At 37.6% G+C, this 22,216-nt stretch overlaps 1 protein-coding gene and 1 pseudogene across 1 annotated transcript; both read right to left on the bottom strand.

The window, feature by feature from the left end:
• Nucleotides 1-1,069, bottom strand: LOC150035655 (uncharacterized; annotated as a pseudogene).
• Nucleotides 1,070-21,520: 20,451 nt separating this feature from the next.
• LOC150035654 (uncharacterized) lies at nt 21,521-21,829 on the bottom strand. The gene has a single exon (XM_090314386.1). It carries the CDS (start codon nt 21,827-21,829, stop codon nt 21,521-21,523), a length of 309 nt encoding a protein of 102 aa, XP_090170512.1.
• Between the last annotated feature and the right edge of the window lie 387 nt (nt 21,830-22,216).

The raw sequence follows: 22,216 nt of genomic DNA, 5'->3' as shown, positions 1-22,216 counted from the left end.
TCAATGTGTCCCACAAAGCGAACTTCGTCGATTTCGAGTTGGTTGTCATCGTCGACTTCGAACTTGAGGTTGCTCTAGTTCTTCTTGATGTTGCTCTGGTACCTCTACAGGCGCTTCATAATATAAATATTCATTATGCTCTCCACGACCCTGACCATGTCCATGCACGTATGAAGACGAAGGACCAGCCTCTAAGTCATAATGTCCTGAACCAAATGCTGGCATCATCATCATTGGACTAACATAATCAGTTTGACTCTGAGTCTGCATCACATGGGGCAACTCTTCCACATTATGGGCAACCTCATCAAACTCATCCTCTTCCCGAGCAGGTCCTCTACGTTTAGGAGCTGGTGGAGGAACAATAGATATATCGTACATATAATGTATCTCCTCTATATAGCTTTGGTTGTCACTAAATATAGTAAGAACCTGGTTCGGATCATTCGCAACATCACGGAGTCTACTGTTGTTCGATCTCTGTGAATTATAAAATAATTAGATAATATTTAAAATAAATTTAAATTACAAATAATTAGATAATATTCATTCATTTACTAGATGACCCACAGCTGCTCTCGGATGAGTGAAGTAGCGCCTTGTGATATTATTATACCAATGAATGTAGCCTTGAGTGACATCTCTGTCAAACTGTTTAATAGAAACCCCCACTGCAATAAACCTTGCATGATAGTGACATCGCACTATCAAATGTGCAACTTTTTCAGACCAATTTACAGTCCTTAAGTCGATATCATGCAGTATGGGTTTAGTATTACAAAGCGATGGGACATCCTACTGAAAACCAAATTGTCTCATCATCCTGTCAAGAAAATGCCACTCACCAATGTGAAAATATATGAGAGGACTCATCGTCCGCCATATGTTTTGACCATTCATACAGAAATTGGAAAAATTATGCATAATAATTTTGTATGACTCCCAAATAACCTGAAACACAAAATATTATATTGGAGAACATTAAAGACAAATACAATAAAAATATGTATAAAATAATCAATTTGGTTCAGTATTAATATACGTAATCAGGTTGAAGCAGATCAAACATGTATCTGTACTGGCTGACCACATGTGTGGCTGTCCTAATCACACAGAATTTATCTCTCCACCTAAATTTTTAAATTGATAATTTAGATTCTAAATTAACTAGATCAATGATATAAAAATTAAATTGAATTAAAATAACATACCGAGAACCGTAGGCTCGTCTAGCTAACTGAGCGTCATTAACATGTTGTAGCCGTGGAGCCATTGTTGGAAATCGCTCCCAAGCCCATAGTTGCAAAAGTATAAGAGCCCAACTATGTCACGAGCCTCTAGTCTTGTTGTTTTGCATAGTTGTCTATACAACCATGCCAAACATGCTCCACTTCACGAATACCACCTCGCATCAAAGAGGTTATGTAATAGTGGCAGGAACATCAAGTAAACAAAATGACTTGATTTGTCGGAAAACAGACTTCCATCCATCATTTGTAGTATATATGGTCGCGCATATCTTATGATGGTTTCCTCGTCTGCATCATCTGCGAGCTCACGGAATTTTGTTCCAAACTATATCAAACTTAACCTTGATCCTTTAATTTTGTCGGCAGGTGGGGTCATACTGAGGTACAGTTGACAAACTTGTGACCAGTCATCGTACATCACTCTGGTGACCAGCTCACCGCCAACACGTATCCTCAACAACACTTCTATGTCTTGTAGAGTGATAGTGCATTCTCCAACAGATGTATGAAACGTATGCGTCTCAGGCCTCCATCTCTCGACCAATGTTATGATCAGATGTCAGTCCAACTAAATAAATCCCAATCTGGAAATCCCATAGAATCCAGATATGCAGAGTAGCGGTAGTATTCGAGGGTGGAGTGGGATAGTGCGCTGGAGAACTGACTCTCAACGCCTGCGAGATATTTCTCCAATAGTATGATCTCGCCATACAACAGATGATCGATGAATGGACTGATCGTACAAAACACCAGGATCAACAGGTCCTGGGTTTAAAGCCATGATCTAGAAAAAAAATATTTATTTCTCAATTAGAAGAATAATGTATAACTTAATCTTCCTTTGATTATGCCCAACTGATTACAAAATCTACATCGTTGTCGAGTGACTGGTTCTGTCCAATCCATCTCGCTATGATAACGTGAACTTTTTGGTCTACTAGATTTTCTCAACAACGATGGATCAGGATGTAAGACAAACATATTAGGGTGCGTGATCTTCATGTGGTACAGGTTGAAATTGAGGAGAGTAACATTCAACATACGTTGACAATTTATAGTAGTCCTCAATAAAGTCTTCGTAATTCATGTTAAAATGTGAGCAAACTTCCATAAAATGCGAGCATGAAATGTCGAATGTTTGCCACTTGTTACATGAACAGTACCATTCGGACTTGTGTAGCTTCAATATTTGAACATTTCCTCATTTAGCATTAAGACTATGACGTCCGCTCTTCACATGAAACACACCTTCATACCGATCGTATGATTGTACTTCATGTTTACTAGATCTTGCAGTCGATTTATTTATTTTCTCGTGTGCGTACTTGAATTTTTACTCCACTTAGTATTATAAAATATGCTTGAAACAAATTGTTAATAATAATAATAATATTACCGGGTGTATTTGTCTTGATGCTCCAATGCATCCCTTATTTCTTCTCTTCTTTTCTCGAAATAATTCACGCACTTGAAGAATGTTATTTGAGCAAGAGCATATATAGGCAACATTCGAGCTCCTTTGAGGATGCTATTTATGCATAGATTTGTCGTCATCCACCCATATCTGAACCCTCCATCATGTGTTTGAGTCCATTGCTCTAAACTAATATTGTCAAAAAAACTCAGTCAGCTCCGATTTATTCCTTTGATACATTCAATTGCTTTATTGAACTTTTGAATTTGAAACTGACACCCGACACGATAAATATAATTTTTCAATGTATTAAATTTGTACTTTTTATTAAAGTTTCCGACATATGTTGTAAACAGAAACGATGGTGACATTTTGGTCCTGTCCAACCATTTGCTGGATTGTTCAGCATGTTGATATGAAATTAAACATACCTCTTCATGTGTTATAATTTTTATTGTTTCAGGAACCATCCCCATGAGTCTGTGGACTCTTCATCAGCAATGACAAATGCAAGTGGAAGAAGATGCCCGTTCGAGTCAACTGATGTAGCAATCAACAATTTTCCTCGATATTTGTCATACAAGTGTGGACATTTATTAGCTTCTATACAAGGACCAAATTCCTAAAATATAGAAGTTAGGATAACATGGCCTTCAGTAAGCGTTTCTTTCACTCTCCACTCTACACGTGTTCCGGGATTGGTCTGCTTAACCATATACAACCACCTGGGTAACAATTTGTAAGACTCATCCCAATCACCGAACACTTTAGCCAATACTTATCTTTTGCCCTCCCATACCCTATGGTAAGAAACATGATATTCAAATTGGTTTTTTTGTTATGGCCTCACAGAACTATAGTGCAATCATTGATGAATCCAATTGCACATGACTTTGACTCAGTTCTAAATAAAAACATGTATGCTACTCATCGTACTTAGTGATCTCGAACAAGCTATGCGATTTTTTCTTTATTGCACGAAGTCTCCACTTGCAACCTTTCTCCCACTTTTTACACCGAATTGTCCAAATCGTTAGTGTCGATTCCACAACCTCAATGGTGCGTAACATTTAATAAAAAAAATTTGAATGTGTGTTGTAGCATTTCTTTGTCTTGACAAATCATCCATTTATACAACTGAGTATTGTCAACGTCCACAGGGACTACAATTGAGTCATGTTCTTTAATGCTATCCAGTACATTCATATCCAAATCGTTGAATGTATCTGAAGATAACTCATGTTTATGACCATCGAAATCCAACTCTTCCAATTCATCGTCCGTTTCAGTTCTGAAATCTCTATACTGGTTGTTAGCCGTCATATCTTCATTATCACATAACGATGCAACTGACTCCGGATCAGGATCAATATATTCAATTGGATCTTCAAACTGACTAAATGGTGCATTCAATTTTATATCCAACCCTATCCTATTAACATTTACATACAAATGCACTAAATTCGGTAGTTGCATCGCGATTGAGAACATCAAGTTCATAGCTTGGCATTCGGAATAGGGAATGACATAAACCTTATTGATCCTGATGGTTCTAGGTTAGAATGTCTATATATTATTTCTAACTGATTTGTTTCCATATCTACACTAAGTGACATCACAACCATTTCAATGAATTGTTCAAATATAATTCTATTGTTCAAATTTATGCTAAAACCCTCACTTGGTGGTTGGTCATAGTTAATTCCATCAATACCATTAATCATATTACCATTTGTAAACAACATAAATCCCAAGTATTTATCCACCATTTTCTTAAAAAAAAAAAAAGGCAAACAATACATTACTAATTGTTCTACTAATTATCAAACTTAAACAAAAATAAACTATAATAAAAATCACAATAATTTTGATAAAAAAAAAAAAATAAACATCAACTTTTTAAATATTACAATGAGATAAACTTTTTAAAACTATTTTTTCAAATTTATTATAAACAAAAAAATAAAATAAAATATTATAAGAAGTATATTAAAAAAATCACAATAATTTTGTATTAACTAAAAATGTTAAACTTTTAAAATTATAAACATCAATTTTTTAAGATTTATGAACATCAACTTTTTAAACATAACAATAAATTAAACTTTTTATAACCATTTTTACACATAAGAACAAATTAAACTTTTCAAATATCATAAGAAATTTAAACAAAAAATAACAATAATTTTGTATTAAACTAACAATAAACTATACTTAAATACAAACAAAAACAAATAAAATATAAATAAGATTAACATGTTGGTATGACATAATATAAATAAGATTAACACTAATAACAACTACTAAGATTAACAGTAATAGAGAAAAAAACTACTAACATCAATATGTAAATATTATTGAATTCAACAACTACTTAAAAATTAACATGATAGATCTACTAAATATAAAAGAACTAGTAATAAATAAATAGTAAACTCACAAATTTAATAGTGGTTTTACTTTTTTCCCCCAAAGTGACAATGGTCTTTTTTTTCTCTGTTATCCGGCAACAAAAACTATGAAAAAATAAAATATTATTTGAATATGGATTTACAACAAAAACTATGAAAAAAACAAAATATTATGATAATATATGATTTTTTTTTTTTTTTTTGTTAACGTTACCTTTTTGTTCTTTGTTTCCCAAACAACAACAAAAACCATAAAAAAATATATAATAGTATGAGAATAGAAACAAAATTTATAGTTATTTAAAAAAGATGAAATTTTGTATATTAAAGGTACAAACCTCACAATTTAATGGACGAATGTGGGATAAGAAGAAGATTTGCTGATGAAGAAATGAAGAAGGCAGAAGAAAATTTGTAAGATTTTTAATTAAGAAGGCAGAACGAGAGAACGTAGGCTAAAGGCACTGAGAATGAGAGAATGAAGGCACTGAGAAAATGTGAGAAAATGAAAGGAGAGGAGGGGGTTATAAGGTTAAAGGTTGAGTTTTGAAAACTCGACCTACGGACGTTCGGCGTTGGGAAAATTAAATGGATGAGACGGGATGAGATGCTGACACGCTGCAGAGATTTAGATTCATTTTAAAAGAGGTCGAGGGTTCAACTCACTCTGCCACACTGCAGAGATTCAGATTCATTTTTTTAAAATGCGGCGTACGGGGCTAATACTAAGCGATCCCTTAGAGAATACTAAGTGATCGTTTAGCTAACTGTTTCGCGATCGTTTCAATATCTATTATGCGATCATTTGGCTAATAATAAGCGATCTTTTCGATAATACTAAGCGATTGTTTAGAGAATACTATGCGATCGTTTAGCTAACTGTTCCGCGATCGTTTTGATATCCATTACGCGATCCTGTATTAATTTATAATACTAAGTGATCGTTTAGATAATACTAAGCGATCGTTTAGAGAATACTATGCGATCGTTTAGCTAACTGTTCCGCGATCGTTTCGATATCCATTATGCGATCGTTTGGCTAATAATAAGCGATCGTTTAGATAATACAAAGCGATTGTTTAGCTAATACTAAGTGATCATTTAGCTAACTGTTAGCAATCGTTTAGATATCCATTATGCGATCGTGTACTAATTTGTAATACTAAGCGATCGCTTAGGTTTTGTTAAACGATCGTTTAGATAATACTAAGCGATCGTTTACCTAACTGTTATGCGATCGTTTAGTTTTCATTTAGATAAATTTGTGCCAAATTTGTAGAATACAATTGGTGTTGTATATTTAACTAAGCAAATAAATAACTAAGCGGTTGTTTAGATAAATTTGTGCTAAAATTACATATTGTACAATACAATTAGTGTTGTACAGAATATAAATAACTAAGCGATCGTGTAGATAAATTTAGATGACTATTATATCATTTTTTACTTTTACACCTTTCATATGACCACCAACATAATTTCTTCTAGACTCATCCCAATCCCCACCAAATCGTACAAAGATGTGAAGTAACACCATTGATCTACAATTGGATAAACAAATCATTGATAAGTGAACGATTGTGTATAAACTACTAAGCGATCGTGTAAAGATTACTAAGCCATCGTGTATAAATTACTAAGCGATCATGTATAATTTACTAAGCGATCGTGTATAAATTACTAAGCGATCATGGATAATTTACTAAGCGATTGTGTGCAATCATGTATAATTTACTAAACGATCACATAGTAATTTACTAAATAAAATATTCCCGAATGACACATTAAACGATCGTGTATAATTACTAAATGATCGCATAGTAATTTACTAAACGATTGTGTGCGATCTTGTATAATTACTAAACGATCGTGGATAATTTACTAAGCGATTGTGTGCGATCGTGTATAATTTACTAAACGATCACATAGTAATTTACTAAATAAAATATTCCTGAATGATGCATTAAACGATCATGTATAATTAGTAAAGGATCGCATAGTAATTTACTAAACGATTGTGTGCGATCGTGTATAATTACTAAACAATCGCATAATAATTTACTAAACGATTATGTGAGATCGTGTATAATTACTAAACGATCGTGGATAATTTACTAAGCGATTGTGTGCGATCCTGTATAATTTACTAAACGAACGCATAGTAATTTACTAAATAAAATATTCCCGAATGATGCATTAAACTATCGTGTATAATTACTAAATGATCACATAGTAATTTACTAAACGATTGTGTGCGATCATGTATAATTTACTAAGCGACTGTATGTGATCGTGTATAACTTACTAAACAATCACATAATAATTTACTAAATAAAATATTCCCGAATGACACATTAAACGATTATGTATAATGACTAAACGATCGCATAGTAATTTACTAAACGATTGTGTGCGATCGTGTATAATTACTAAACGACCGTGGATAATTTACTAAGCGATTGTGTATAATTTATTAAACGATCGCATAGTAATTTACTAAATAAAATATTTTCGAATGACGCATTAAACGATCGTGTATAATTACTAAATGATCGCATAGTAATTTATTAAATGATTGTGTGCGATCGTGTATAATTACTAAATGATAGTGGATAATTTACTAAGCGATTGTGTGCGATCGTATATAATTTACTAAACGATCGCATAGTAATTTACTAAACAAAATATTCCCGATTGACGCATTAAACGATCTTGTATAATTACGAAACGATCGCATAGTAATTTACTAAACGTTGTATGTGATCATGTATAATTACTAAACGATCGTGGATAATTTACTAAGTGACTATGTGTGAACGTGTATAATTTACTAAACGATCGCATGTAATTTACTAAATAAAATATTCCCGAATGACGCATTAAACGATCGTATATTATACTAAACGATCGTGGATAATTTACTAAGCGATTTTGTGCGATCGTGTATAATTTACTAAACAATCGCATAGTAATTTACTAAATAAAATATTCCCAAATGATGCATTAAACGATCGTGTATAATTACTAAACAATCGCATAGTAATTTACTAAACGATTGTATGCAATCGTATATAATTACTAAACAATCACATAGTAATTTACTAAATGATTGTGTGCGATCGTGTATAATTTCTAAACGATCGTGGATAATTTACTAAGCGATTATGTGCGATCGTGTATAATTACTAAACGATCACATAGCTTACTAAGCGATTGGGTGCGATTAATGTGGTGTACGTGGAAAAGAAACTAAATAAAATATTCATGAACCCTCAACCTTTTGTTTAAATTTTGTCGTCTATTTAGGTCAAGGGTTGAACTCTCGACCTCTTCTTTGAATTTTGTCGTCTTCTTTAATTTCTTTTAAGTCGAGGGTCAAATCCTCGACCTCTTCTTTGATTTTCAAAAGGTCGAGGGTTGAACCCTCGACTATTTCTTCAATTTTTTCGTCTTATTTAATTTCTTTTAGGTCGAAGGTCAAACCATCGACCTCTTCTTTAATTTTTGACAAGTCGAGGGTTGAACCCTCAACAAAATATTTTACACAATATCCCCCCCTCAGAAACTCCAAAACAACCATATATTTTAAATAGTTTCAGAACCACTATATTTTCCTAATCACAATATTTAAAAAAAAAAAAACTCCTATATTTAAGGCTTTTTATGCTTAATTTAATAATTAACTCATATGTGAGTAACAAATTAAATAACAATTACGTACATTTGGGCTATGTAATGAGTATATTGTGTGGTTTAAATTATGAGCTCATAACTTTGCATATAGATTGTATGATCAGTATGACAACCGTAAAGAGGGTGAATATGGTTTATTTAAACTAATGAAACTTTTTAAAAAAATATCGACCCAATTAAATAAATCAATAAACTTTTTTGCTAGCAATTAATTTAAATAAGAATTTCAAGGATAAAATATCAACCCAAAATAATCAAGCGATTGACATAAACAAATTCAAGAACAAACTATAGCAATTAATTTTATGGAATGAAATATGTTAACAAATTAATTGCAAAATTAAATAGAAGAAGGATAGAGAAATTGATACCGAGAATTTTATAGTGGTTCGGCACAATCGACCTACATCCACTTTCCAAGCTCCTCTTGGGTATATCACGACAAACTTGACTCTTTCCACGACTTAAAGTCGAACCGCTACAACGTTTCTTTTCTGGACGAACAAACTCGATCCTTTCTATGGTTGAGGATTAAACCGTTGCAACACTCTTGTTATGGGTTCAAGAGTAACAATTTACAATGGATTTTGAAATGAAGAACAAGATGAGAAAAATTCTCTTAAATAGTAGCTTTACAAATTTATGTACTCAACAAATAAATCCTCACAATACATAAATCTCTCAAGAATAAGATGAAAAGGAAAAAATTAAGAGTTTGGAGAGAATAAAATAGTGATTTTGAGTATTGTAAAAATATGTAATTGTTGTCAAAAATTTGGAGAAGACAAAAGATTCATACGAATCACATTCAATTTGGGTCATTGGATATTGGTAAAAGAAAATTGAATGGTAGAGATTTAAACTCAACTAGCTGTTAGGAATAAGCAAAAAAAATAATATAATAGTATATATCTAAAAATATAATAATATATAACTTTTAAAACCTAACAAAAAAAAAATGTACAACATGGGTTCAAAACTAGCGTTAAGCACAAACATAAAATAAAATAATTATTTCACGTATCAGCACAAACTTCATTTTCTTTTTAAATTCATTTCCTTTCTAAAATCAATCCAAAAATCAAAAGTCCACCAAATATCACTCCTCCATTGCTTCAATTGACACCTTCCAAATGTTCTACTGTGATAAGAAAAATTATTTCACGTATCAGCTCGAAATTTTTCCGTTAAGTTCGTTTTGACTATCACTTTTTCATTTAAGCTCAATTTGAGTGTTCCAAATTGCGTTGAAACCATTGTTCCAAGCTCTACATGATGTACACTTCAAAACACTTAAATTATTGATAAATAAAAGTAGGTATTTTATCATCAAAATATTAATTAATGAATTTATTAAAACTAATTAATTTGAGATTAAGAGTTAAAAAGCCAACATAGAAGTGTGATTTGCTGATTTGCCGAGTAGAAGCAAGTCTATTGCTTCTATAGAATTATAGAAATTTTAGGATCAACTTATAAATATAAAGTTATGGTCCCCAAAATACTATGCTTTCGGCCTCCTATTCCCTTGGTTGCATAGTTGAGGAAAACCACAAACTCATTTGCAAGTTTTGATCTAAGTTTAGGTAATTCTAATATCATATATAATTATGGTTTTTCATCCATATTTAGATCCTATATCTTGACTATTTTGTATAGTTCTTTTAGAATAATCATGAATTAGAACTAGTTTTACAAAATTTTTTAACATTTGTATCATTAGTGAAATTATCCAAGTTTTAGATAAAAATTGATTTAAACTTAGGTTAGGATTATTGTAATTTTTAAAATAATTTCTAGAAGTTGTATTCTTTTATATATATATATATATATATATATATATATATATATAGATAAAGCAACTATGAAATAAAGTAAAATAGTATTCGATAAATTTTAATTTGAAATTAGAAAATACTAATTTCAGTATTTTGTAAATAAATACAATATTGGTGTGATTTTGTTAGCTATTGATATTTAATATATAATTTATTATAATATAATTATATAAGAATTTTCTATGATTTACATTGCAGCTAATTCGTTTTCTAGTTTGAACTATTGGATAAAACTTTAAGAAAAATCATTGTTATAAAAATTTGAATCAATCAAAATTTCATGAGAGAATAGATATGAAAAGGTTTAGGGGTTGTTTGGGGCGCTGAGTTGAGATAAAATGTCTAAAGTTTATATGTCTATGAAGTCCATATATCTGCATTTAGTGTGCAGAGTTATTTGGTCTGAGTTCATATATATGTGTTTGGGGTGTAGAGTTGAGTTCATATGTTTGGGTGTCTGGGATATCTGGTGCAGATTTGTGAACTCCAAATAATCTATTTTTATAGTTACTGTTCACACGAGGTTTCTCGAGAAACGCGTTTCGTGGTGTTGAACTTGAGTTGGTGTTGATGTTGAAATTGATTTGATGCGATGTGGTTCGATATCTAATACTTGATCATCTGATTCTCTCTCAATTGGGTGAATGTGCTTGAAGAAGAAAAAAAAAACCGAACGTTCTTGAAGTAGAAGTCTTGGAAGAGTCTTTGTATCTTCAAGGGTCTTTTGTCTTCTACGAGTGAGTTTTGGGAGTCTTCTCCTTGTTGATGAATTCTCTGGACTCAATGAGAAGAGTGTCTCTATTTATAGGTTCTCAGATGGGCTTCATGGGCTTGGCCCTGGTTAGCCCATGGGTGATTTAGGCCTAATTTAACATTGGGTCAAATTCAACCTATTGTTGGGCTTGGACTTTGACCCAAATAATAATATTAAATTGGCCCAAATTAATCTATTCGAACGGTCATAATAAAACTACATGATGTCACCGAAATTTATCTTCAACTTCAATTTGGGACATATGTCAATTTCTAATTTGACCCAAATTTAATGATTTAAAATTTTGTCACTAATTTAATAAATGACGTGCTACTTGTGATTGGTCCAAAATTTCTAATTCAACAAATGCCCCTTCCGAGATTTATGCACATATATGGGTGATGAATATCGAAAAAAGAATATAAAGTTGGAATCAAAATCCAAATATATATGTTCTTGAATTTGATCTCAATTGATGTGTCAGTCAAACTATGAGTTTAGTATATAAGTTTAATTTGAGTTTGGGATCAAATTTGAGATATGGCCAAGTTTACGAACAAATTTTTTTTTTTTGTCCCAATTTAATTTGATTTGGATTTAAGATAAAATTTGGGATATGCCTAAATTTCAATAAAAGATCAATTGAGATTTTTTCCTTATCCACAATTGATTTTGATTGAAAATAAAAACTCAAATAACTTGAATTTGGAATAAATTTTGGAATATGGCCAAATTTTAACTGAACTAAATTTAGATGAATTTGATATAAAATTTGGAATATGCCCAAATTTTAATTTGAAATTTTATTCTTAATAATTTGGTTTGAGATAAAAGTCGGGTGATTTAGTGATCTAGATTTGGGATAAAATTTGGAATATGCCCAAATTTTAATTTGACTTAAGGATAAAAGTATGATTTAGTGATTTAGGTGGTATAAAATTTGGAATATGCCCAAATTTTAATTTGAGATTTTATCCTTAATAATTTAGCTTGAGGATAAAAGTCTCATAATTTAGATTGGGGATAAAATTTTGAATATGTCCAAATTTTAATTTGAGATTTTATCCTTAATAATTTGGTTGAGGATAAAAGTCTCATAATTTAGATTTGGGATAAAATTTGGAATATGCCCAAATTTTAATTTGAGATTTTATTTACAATTTAATCTCAATATTGAACAATTTTGATTTTGAATAAAATTTGGAGTATTGTCAGATTTTAATTTATGATTTTATCCACAATTTAAATCTGACTTTGAATAAAATTTGGAATATGTCCAAATCTTAATTGAAGATAAATTTGAGAACAAAGTCTAATAACATTAAATTAAATAGAAAATTTGTTTAATTTAATTTTAAATTAGGATAGAATCAAATTAGGAAATCTGATAAAAAAATCTAATATTTTAAAACAAATCTTTTATTTGATTTAGATTTCCTAATTTGTTATGAAACGTAGGGAACCTTTAGACCCCAAATCTCTCCATTATCTTCATTCCCTCATCTTCTAATCTTTCCTTTCTATTTTTCCTCTTTTCTTCCAGCGTTTTCTTCCTAGGCAGTTTTGTAACAACAATTCTTTTTCTTTCTCTATTTTTTTTTGTTGTAGAAATATCCAGCCGCGTGATCGAATTTTGCGCACATAAGGATGACCTTGGTATGGTCTATCTACTGCATGCCTATTCGTGCTTCCTAATCGTCAAGGGGGATCCACAAAGGCTTATAACCCCCTCATTCAATCACTAACTATCTTGCAGTGCCGTTTGGGCATCCTGATCGTCATGAGAGGGGTCCTACAAGGCTTACAACTCTACCATGCTTTCACTCTAGGGAAGAGTCCGATAAGGTCTGCATTGTAGCACCATTCGCATATTCGCATGGGAGGGACCCTGCAAGGCTTACAACTCTTCCATGTTTTAACCTTAGGGGGAATTCCCATAAGGTTTATCTTGTAGCACCGTTCGCATATCCTGATCATCATGGGAGGGGCCCTGCAAGGCTTACAACTCTCCCATGCTTTCACCCTAGGTAGGATTCCGATAAGGTCTACCTTGTAGCACTATTCACATATCATGATCGTCATGGAAGGGGCTCTGCAAGGCTTACAAGTCTCCCATGCTTTCACCCTAGGGAGGATCCTGGTAAGGTCTACCTTGTAGCACCATTTTCATATCTTGATCATCATGGGAGCGGCCATGCAAGGCTTACAACTCTCCCATGATTTCACCCTAGTGAGGATCCCGATAAGGTCTACCTAGTAGAACCGTTAGCATATCCTGATCGTCATGGGAGGGGCCCTACAAGGCATACAACTCTCCCATACTTTGACCCTAGGGAGGATCCCGATAAGGTAAACCTTGTAGCACTGTTCGCATATCCTGATCGTCATGGGAGGGGCCCTGCAAGGCTTAAAACTCTCTCATGCTTTCACACTAGGGAGGATCCCCATAAGGTCTACAATATAGCACCGTTCGCATATCCTGATCGTCATGGGAGGATTCCCATATCTCGATAAGGTCTACCTTATAACACCATTCACATATCATGATCGTCATGGGAGATGTCCTATAAGGCTTACAACTCTCCCATGCTTTCACCCTAGGGAGGATCCCGATAAGGTCTACCTTGTAGCACTGTTCGCATATCCTGATCGTCATGGGAAGAACCCTGCAAGGCTAACAACTTTCCCATGCTTTCACCCTAGGGAGGATCCCGATAAGGTCTATCTTGTAGCACCGTACGCATATCCTGATTGTCATGGGAGGGGCCCTGCAAGCCTTACAACTCTCCCATGCTTTAACCCTAGGGAGGATCCCTATAAGGTCAAACTTGTAGAACCGTTTGTATATCCTGATCATTATGGGAGGGGCCCTATAAGGCTTAAAACTCCCATATGCTTTCACCATAGGTAGGATCCCGATAAGGTCTACCTCTGTAGCACCGTTCGCATATCCTGATCGTTATAGGAGGGGCCCTGCAAGGCTTATAAATCTCTCATGCTTTCACCCTAGGGAGGATCCCAATAAGGTATACCTTGTAGCACCGTTCGCATATCCTGATCGTATTGGGAGGAGCCCTGCAAGTCTTACAACTCTGTCATGCTTTCACCCTAGGGAGATCCCCATAAGCACTACCTTCTAGCACTGTTCGCATATCTTGATCGTCATGGGAGGGCCTTTACAAGGCTTACAACTCTCCCATGCTTTCACCCCAGGGAGGATCCCGATAAGGTCTACCTTGTAGCATCGTTCATATATCCTGATCGTCATGGGAGGGGCCTTGCAAGGCTTACAACTGTTCCATGATTTCACCCTAAGGAGGATCCCGATAAGGTCTACCTTGTAGCACTGTACGCATATCCTGATTATCAAGGGAGGGGCTCCGCAAGGTTTACAACTCTTGCATGCTTTCACCCTAGAGAGGATCCCGATAAGGTCTACTTTATAGCACCGTTTACATTTCTAATCCTCATAGGATGGGCCCTGCAAGGCTTACAACTCTTCCATGCTTTTACCCTAGGGAGGATCTCGATAAGGTCTACCTTGTAGCACCGTTCGCATATCCTGATCGTCATGGGAGGGGCCTTGCAAGGCTTACAAATCTCCCATGCTTTCACCCTAAGGAGGATCCCGATAAGGTCTACCTTGTAGCACCGTTCCCATATCCTGATCGTCCAGAGAGGGTCCCAGTAAGGCTTACAACTCTTTCATGCTTTTACCGTAGGGAGGATCTCGATAAGGTCTACCTTGTAGCACCATACGCATATCCTGATCGTCATGGGAGGGGCCTTGCATGGCTTACAACTCTTTCATGCTTTAACCCTAGGGAGGATCGCCATAAGGTCTACCTTGTAGTACTGTTCGTATATCTTGATCATCATGGGAGGCGCCCTACAAGGCTTACAACACCCTCATGCTTTCACCCTAGGTAGGATCCTGATCAGGTCTACCTTGTAGCACCATTCCCATATCCTGATCATCATGGGAGCGGCCTTGCAAGGCTTACAACTCTCTCATGTTTTCACCCAAAGGAGGATCCCGATAAGATCTACCTTGTAGAACCGTTCGCATATCCTGATCGTCATGGGAGGGGCCTTGCAAGGCTTACAACTCTCCCATGCTTTCACCTTAGGGAGATCCCAATAAGGTCTACCTTCTAGCACTGTTCGCATATCCTGATCGTCATTGGAGGGGCCCTACAAGGCTTATAATTCTCCCATGCTTTCACCCTAGGGAGGATCTCGATAAGGCCTACCTTGTAGCATCGTTCGCATATCCTGATCGTCATGGGAGGGGCCCTGCAAGGTTTACAACTCTCTCATGCTTTCACCCTAGAGAGGATCCCGGTAAGGTCTACTTTGTAGCACCGTACGCATATCTTGATCATCATAGGAGGGGCTCCGCAAGGTTTACAACTCTCGCATGCTTTCACACTAAGGAGGATCCCGGTAAGGTCTACCTTATAGCACCGTCTGCATATCCTGATCATCATGGAATGGGCCCTGCAAGGCTTACAACTCTCTCATGCTTTCACCCTAGTGAGGATCCCGATAAGGTCTACCGTGTAGCACCGTTCGTATATCCTGATCTTCATAGGAGGGACCTTGCAAGGCTTACAAATCTCCCATGCTCTCACTCTAGGGAAGATCCCGATAAGGTCTACCTTGTAGCACCGTTTGCATATCCTGATCATCGATGGAGGGTCCCTACAAGGCCTACAACTCTCTCTTGCTTTCACCCAAGGGAGGATCCCGGTAGGGTCTACCTTGTAGCACCGTATGCATATTCGAATCGTCATGGGAGGGGCCTGCAAGGCTTACAACTCTCCCATGCTTTAACCCTAGGGAGGATCCCCATAAAGTCTACCTTGTAGCACCGTTCGTATATCTTGATCATCATGGGAGGGGCCCTGCAAGGCTTACAACTCCCCCATGCTTTCACCCTAGGTAAGATCCCAATAAGGTCTACCTTGTAGCACCATTCGCATATCCTGATCGTCATGGGAGGGGCCCTACAAGTCCTACAACTCTCTCATGCTTTCACCCTAGAGAGGATCCCGATAAGGTATACCTTGTAGCACTGTTCGCATATCCTGATCGTCATGGTAGGGGCCTTGCAAGGCTTAAAACTCTCCCATGCTTTCACCCTATAGAGGATTCCTATAAGGTCTACCATGTACTAGCATTCGCATATCCTAATCGTCATAGGAGGGGCCCTACAAGGCATATAACTCGCCCATACTTTCACCCTAGGGAGGATCCCGATAAGGTCTACCTTGTAGCATCGTTCGCATATCCTGATTGTCATGGGAGGGGCCCTGCAAGGCTTACAACTCTTCCATGCTTTCACCCTAGGGAGGATCCCGATAAGGTCTACGTTGTAGCACCGTTCGCATATCCTTGTCATCATGGGAGGGGTCATGCAAGGCTTACAACTCTCCCATGCTTTCACCCAAGGGAAGATCCCGATAAGGTCTACCCTGTAGCACCGTTTGCGTATACTGATCGTCATGGGAGGGGCCCTGCAAGGCTTAAAACTATCCCATGCTTTCATCCTAAGGAGGATCTCGAGAAGGTATATCTTGTAGCACCATTCACATATCATCATCGTCATGGGTGGGGTCCTGCAAGTCTTACAACTCTCCCATGCTTTCACCCTAGGGAGGATCATGATAAGGTCTACCTTGTAGCACCATTCGAATATCCTGATCATCATGGGAGGGGTTCTGCAAGGTTTACAACTGCCCCATGCTTTCAACCTAGGGAGGATCCCGATAAGATCTACCCTATAGCACCGTTTGCATATCCTGATCGTTATGGGATGGGCCCTGCAAGGCTTACAACTTTCTCATGCTTTCACCCTAGGGAGGATCCTGATAAGGTCTACCTTGTAGTACCGTTCGCATATCCTGATCGTCATGGGAGGGGCCTTGCTAGGCTTATAACTCTTCCATGCTTTCATTCTTGGGAGGATCCCGATAAGGTCTACCTTGTAGCACCGTTCGCATATCATGATCATCATGGGAGGGGCCCTGCATAGCTTACAACTCTCTCATGCTTTCGCTATTGAGAAGATCCTGATAAGGTCTACCTTTTAGCACCGTATGCATATCCTGATCCTCATCGGAGGAGCCCTGCAAGGCTTATAACTCTCCCATGCTTTCACCTTAGGGAGGATCCTGATAAGGTCTACCTTGTACTACCGTTCGCATATCATGATCATCATGGGAGGGGCCCTGCATAGCTTACAACTCTCTCATGCTTTCACCCTAGGGAAGATCCCGATAAGGTCTACCTTGTAACACCGTACGCATATCCTAATTATCATGGAATGGGCCCTACAAGGTTTACAGCTCTCTCGTGCTTTCACCCTAGGGAGGATCCCGATAAGGTCTACCTAATAGCACTGTTCATATATCCTGATTGTCATGGGAGCATCCTAATCACCCTAGGAATAATTTGAATTTTTTTTTTTTGAACCCTATGGTTGAAGCTCATTCCTCTGTGACCTTTTTTTTTTTTTTTTTTTTTTTTTTTTTGCAGAACAATGGTTTACTTTGCCGAGCACGTCTCATCTGATGAGAGGCACCTCGTGATTCTTAAAAATCGGAGTCAGCCCATGAAGGAAGGACTTAACCTTCCTATGGCAAAATCGTTAGCCGATCATTTCACTGATCGCTGGCCAACTTTAAATGACAACATGATCCTTTCCAAATTATTGACGGAAGTACCCATGATCCAAGGAGAGCGTGCATGGATCCTGTGATCTTCTATTCATGAGGAAAATCCTAACCCAGATCGAGTTCGAACTCTCGGACATCGCATAATTGAGGGTCAGGTCTACTGGAGCGTTGTGACAAAAGTCACTGGAGAATTCGGCTTCATTGACTGTTACTGGGAGTGGCTTGAGGTTGTAGTAAGTCGAAACGAGCGATTCCTTCGTGACATTAATTTTCTTGACGTAGTGATTTCCTCCCTGTACACATATGATCACAATGGTGACATAGTTTGAGCTTTCTGTGAAGCCTGGTGCCCTTCAACCAACATTCTTCATACTATGGCCGGCGAAGCATCAATTTCCTTATGGGACCTCTGGTGTTTTAGGGGCCTTCTGATCAAAGAACGCTTTTAAAAGAAGTGATTCCCTCCCTCAAAGAACTAACTGGTCACTGTGACAAAGAGAATTACTTGCCGAAAACGTGCGAACACCTTTTTCGGGCATATTTTTTGATAGTGTGCTCGCAGAGAGAAAATTGCTTGACTCCCACGAAACATGATTCCTTAGTGTTTATCAGCTTATGGATCTCATTTTGGTTCCTGGGCTCGCAAATATCACAAGCCCGTTACATGGAAGCAAAAGAAAGCCTCCCGGTCTCGGTCCACGCAAAATCCTGACGGTACGCAGATCGCATTACAAGATTGGTCGAGCAGGGAGAACATGCTATTCGCTAAGCTAGAGGTAGGAGACGGGTTGAAGGACAAGACCTATCTAGCCGTTTTTCTATCCTGTTGGTTATGTCTTTTTGTATTTCCCAAAAGGAAGGTTATCTTCGCTCCGGGGTCTTTAGAATGGCTTGTTTGATGGCTCATGGAACTGTTTATAGTCTCGCTGTTCCAGTCCTGGCCAACATCTATCATGGCCTAGGGTTGATAACAGAGGCTTCAAACCTCATTGGGCGTATGGACATTCACTTCCCCATCCATTATGTCCATGGTTGGCTGGCCTATTACTTCGATACCCATTATCCCGTTCCTGCAGATGTTGGAGGTCCCAAGATGGCCCATTTTTCTGGTGAAGGTGACTCGATTTACTTCGACGAGTACGAGGCGCGGGAATTGATCATAGCGGCGCAAGTATTTAGTGGCATGCAAGCATTCACAATAGAAGCGGCACAAGACCTACCTCTCCCGAAGTCTAGTTATTTTTCCAGCATGCGATCAGGTTACTTATCCTCCCAGTGTGAGGATGTCTGAATTATAGAGTCGTATAGTCCCTTTCGCTTCGGTCGACAATTTGGCTTCCATCAGGATATTCTGAATGATATAGGGGGAATACCTCCCACCCTTACGCCGAAAAATATTTTATATTATTGAAGAGTGAGTATAAGATGCAAGCCCTTGTCTCAGGTATTCCTGCCGGCCAGTACATTGGTTCCGCACACCCATGTTACCCCGTGATTCAAGGATTGATGGTTAATGAAGCATGGGAACTACTTCGAAGAGAATCGTCATCTATTAGTGACCAATGCTATCCCTCCCCCAACGCCACCAAGACTACCCAAAGGTAAAGGAACCAACCATGGAGGGAAGCAGCTTCGCCTGACTAAAGGGGCGGCAACAATCGCACAAAAAGATGCTCCAAACCGATTGAGGAGGACAGTCGAAGTAGTACCGGTGACACATATTGGAAGCGATGCTCTAAAAAACACAGGGCATCGAATACCAATTTTTTTTAGCAGGCTCAGAATGATTCGATGGCTTCTAACGCTCTGAAATCACTGGTACGTCTTTTTATTATTATTATTATTATTTTTTATTATTATTATTTTTTGTACGGTTTACATTCAGTCTCCCCCTTTTTTGTAGTCGCCTCTGAACCTCTCTTTCCAAGGACTTGAAGCATCACAAAGCAAAGAATCTTTAATGGGCCCTTTTTTCGTTGACTCAATTGTTAAGGGAGTTTGTACCCCTGAAGCGCTGCCAGTGGATCCCGTGCCTAAGTCCTGTCAAGTGCGTGCTATCCCCAGAGACATCCCTCGTGCCAATGAGGTGGTGGTTGTCGGGAACATTGAAATGTCAGATTTAGTAGCCAAGGAAAGTAGTTGCCCCTTGGCGCCTATGGCAGGAAGGGTTCTCCAACCCGAAGAAGTGTCGAGGGCCTTGGCAATTCCAATGGACAATGGGCTCCCGAGGCGAGCAAATAAGGCACCACCTCCGACTGTTCTCGAGATTTTTGAATTCTGTGCTGCCACTGTGGTTTCTGACGTCTGACGCCATGCAGCCTCGACCATGTGGGAGACTATGCACAAGAAGATCATGCGTACTCCTTTCGAGAAGGTTCTTAGTTTGGTGAAAGAAACACATAAGATATTTCAAGCCATTTCTGACATTTGTAGTTCCAACCTCCCTTCTCTTAGAAAACTTGTAGATGAGTATTACTGAAACGTGGACAAATATAATCAGTTCCAGTTATCCTATTCCTCTCAATTAACTCAGACAAGTAAGAAGCAACGTTTGGAGGAGGCCAAGTCTGATCTGGAGAAGATACTGTACGATGAGAGTACTGCTTTTGCTAAACAAGAGGCATTCCTTGAACGCGACTCTCGGGCCTTACAAGAAGAAGAGAAATTGTTCGCCAAGTTGGAGGCCATCAGGGTCGAACGGGCCAAAATATCGAGGCTAATTTCCAAGAGCAAAGGCCTTTTGACTCGGCATAAGCTTGAGGCCTCGAAGATGCGAGGGGTGATAAACGAGCTCGAGACCATCCCAATCCTTTCTGACAAGGACATCAAAGCTTTGGATGCCCTACGTCATGTGTTAAAAGCCATGCAGCAGGGGCTGGGGAGCTACAACTGGGTACCCTAACTTGACGTTGTTTGTCCTATTGGACTAGGCGTTCCTCAGTAGGAAGTGGCCTTGGAGTTTTGTTTTAAACTACCGGAGTCAACTATTGTAGCACTGAAGTCTCTTATATGAAAGTTTTTTTTTTTTTGTAGTTTCTTCCTTTAAATTTTTTTTCTTCTATTTTCTTATCTCTCATTGGACTCATGTACATGCACATATATATATTTTTTATCATGTGACGGAACTTAAATTCTTTTAAGCTGCCTACGTACCCTTTATAATGAATAAAGTTAAAACGTAGTTTGTACAAAGTTACATTTGTTAAGCGTAAAACTTTTTGAGAAACTTGTCGTTGATTGGGCCAATTCTTAGCCCAACTTGATCAACTATCTTGTACGCTCTTTTGTGTAGACTTCTTTGACGATGTAGGGCCCATCCCATTTAGGTGCAAACTTATTCCCCGTATGTCTCATCGTGATAATTGGTCTCCTTACAGCGAGCACTAGATCACCGACTTGAAAGGATCGAGGCTTTACATGCTTATCAAAGAATTTAGACATTCGCGCCTGGTAACATTCCAACGCTTGTGGAGCTTCTAATCATTTTTCATCCAATGCTTCCAACTCTTGGAGCCGCAATTTGACGTTGTCCTCTGTAGTCAGCTCTTCTTGCACCGCCATTCTTAGTGATGAAATTTCTCTTTCCAAAGGAAGGGCATCTTCTACCCCATAAACGAGGGAGTACGGGGTGACTCCTGTAGGGGTACGGTGAATGGTGCAATAAACCCACAATGCTTCACCAATCTTCTCCTGCCAATCTCTCTTCGACTTGGGAACAATTTTCTTCAACAGGTTGCACAATGTCTTGTTAAATTCCTCAGCCAACCCATTTGCGGCGGCGTTATACATGGACGACTTGTACTACTTGAATTTAAATTTTCACACAACCTGTCCATCAAACTGTTGGATAATTGTCACGATCCGATAGGGAACACCATATCGATAAATGATATGAGTGCGGATAAAATCAACCACGTTTTCTTTCTTAGCTTCCCTTAGCGCGACAGCCTTAACTCAACTTGGTAAGTAGTCAGTGGCTGCAAGGATGTAGGAGTGCCATGCTGACGACTTAGGTGTTATAGTGCCGACCAGATCAAGCCCCCATGCTTCAAAAGGCCACGAGTCTATGGTGGATGTAGAGGCTCGAGCGGTTGATGAATGAAATTCGCATGATATTGACAGGCTTCATATTTCTTTGCATAATCCATTGAGTCCTGGATCATTCCCGGCTAATTG

Source organism: Benincasa hispida, chromosome 6, assembly GCF_027475165.1.
Source record: "Benincasa hispida cultivar pf3 chromosome 6, pf3_genome.v1.1, whole genome shotgun sequence".
In the NCBI taxonomy this organism is placed as follows: domain Eukaryota; kingdom Viridiplantae; phylum Streptophyta; class Magnoliopsida; order Cucurbitales; family Cucurbitaceae; genus Benincasa; species Benincasa hispida.
The sequence above is the reverse complement of the archived record's forward strand: the minus strand, read 5'-3'. Positions and strand labels throughout refer to the sequence as shown.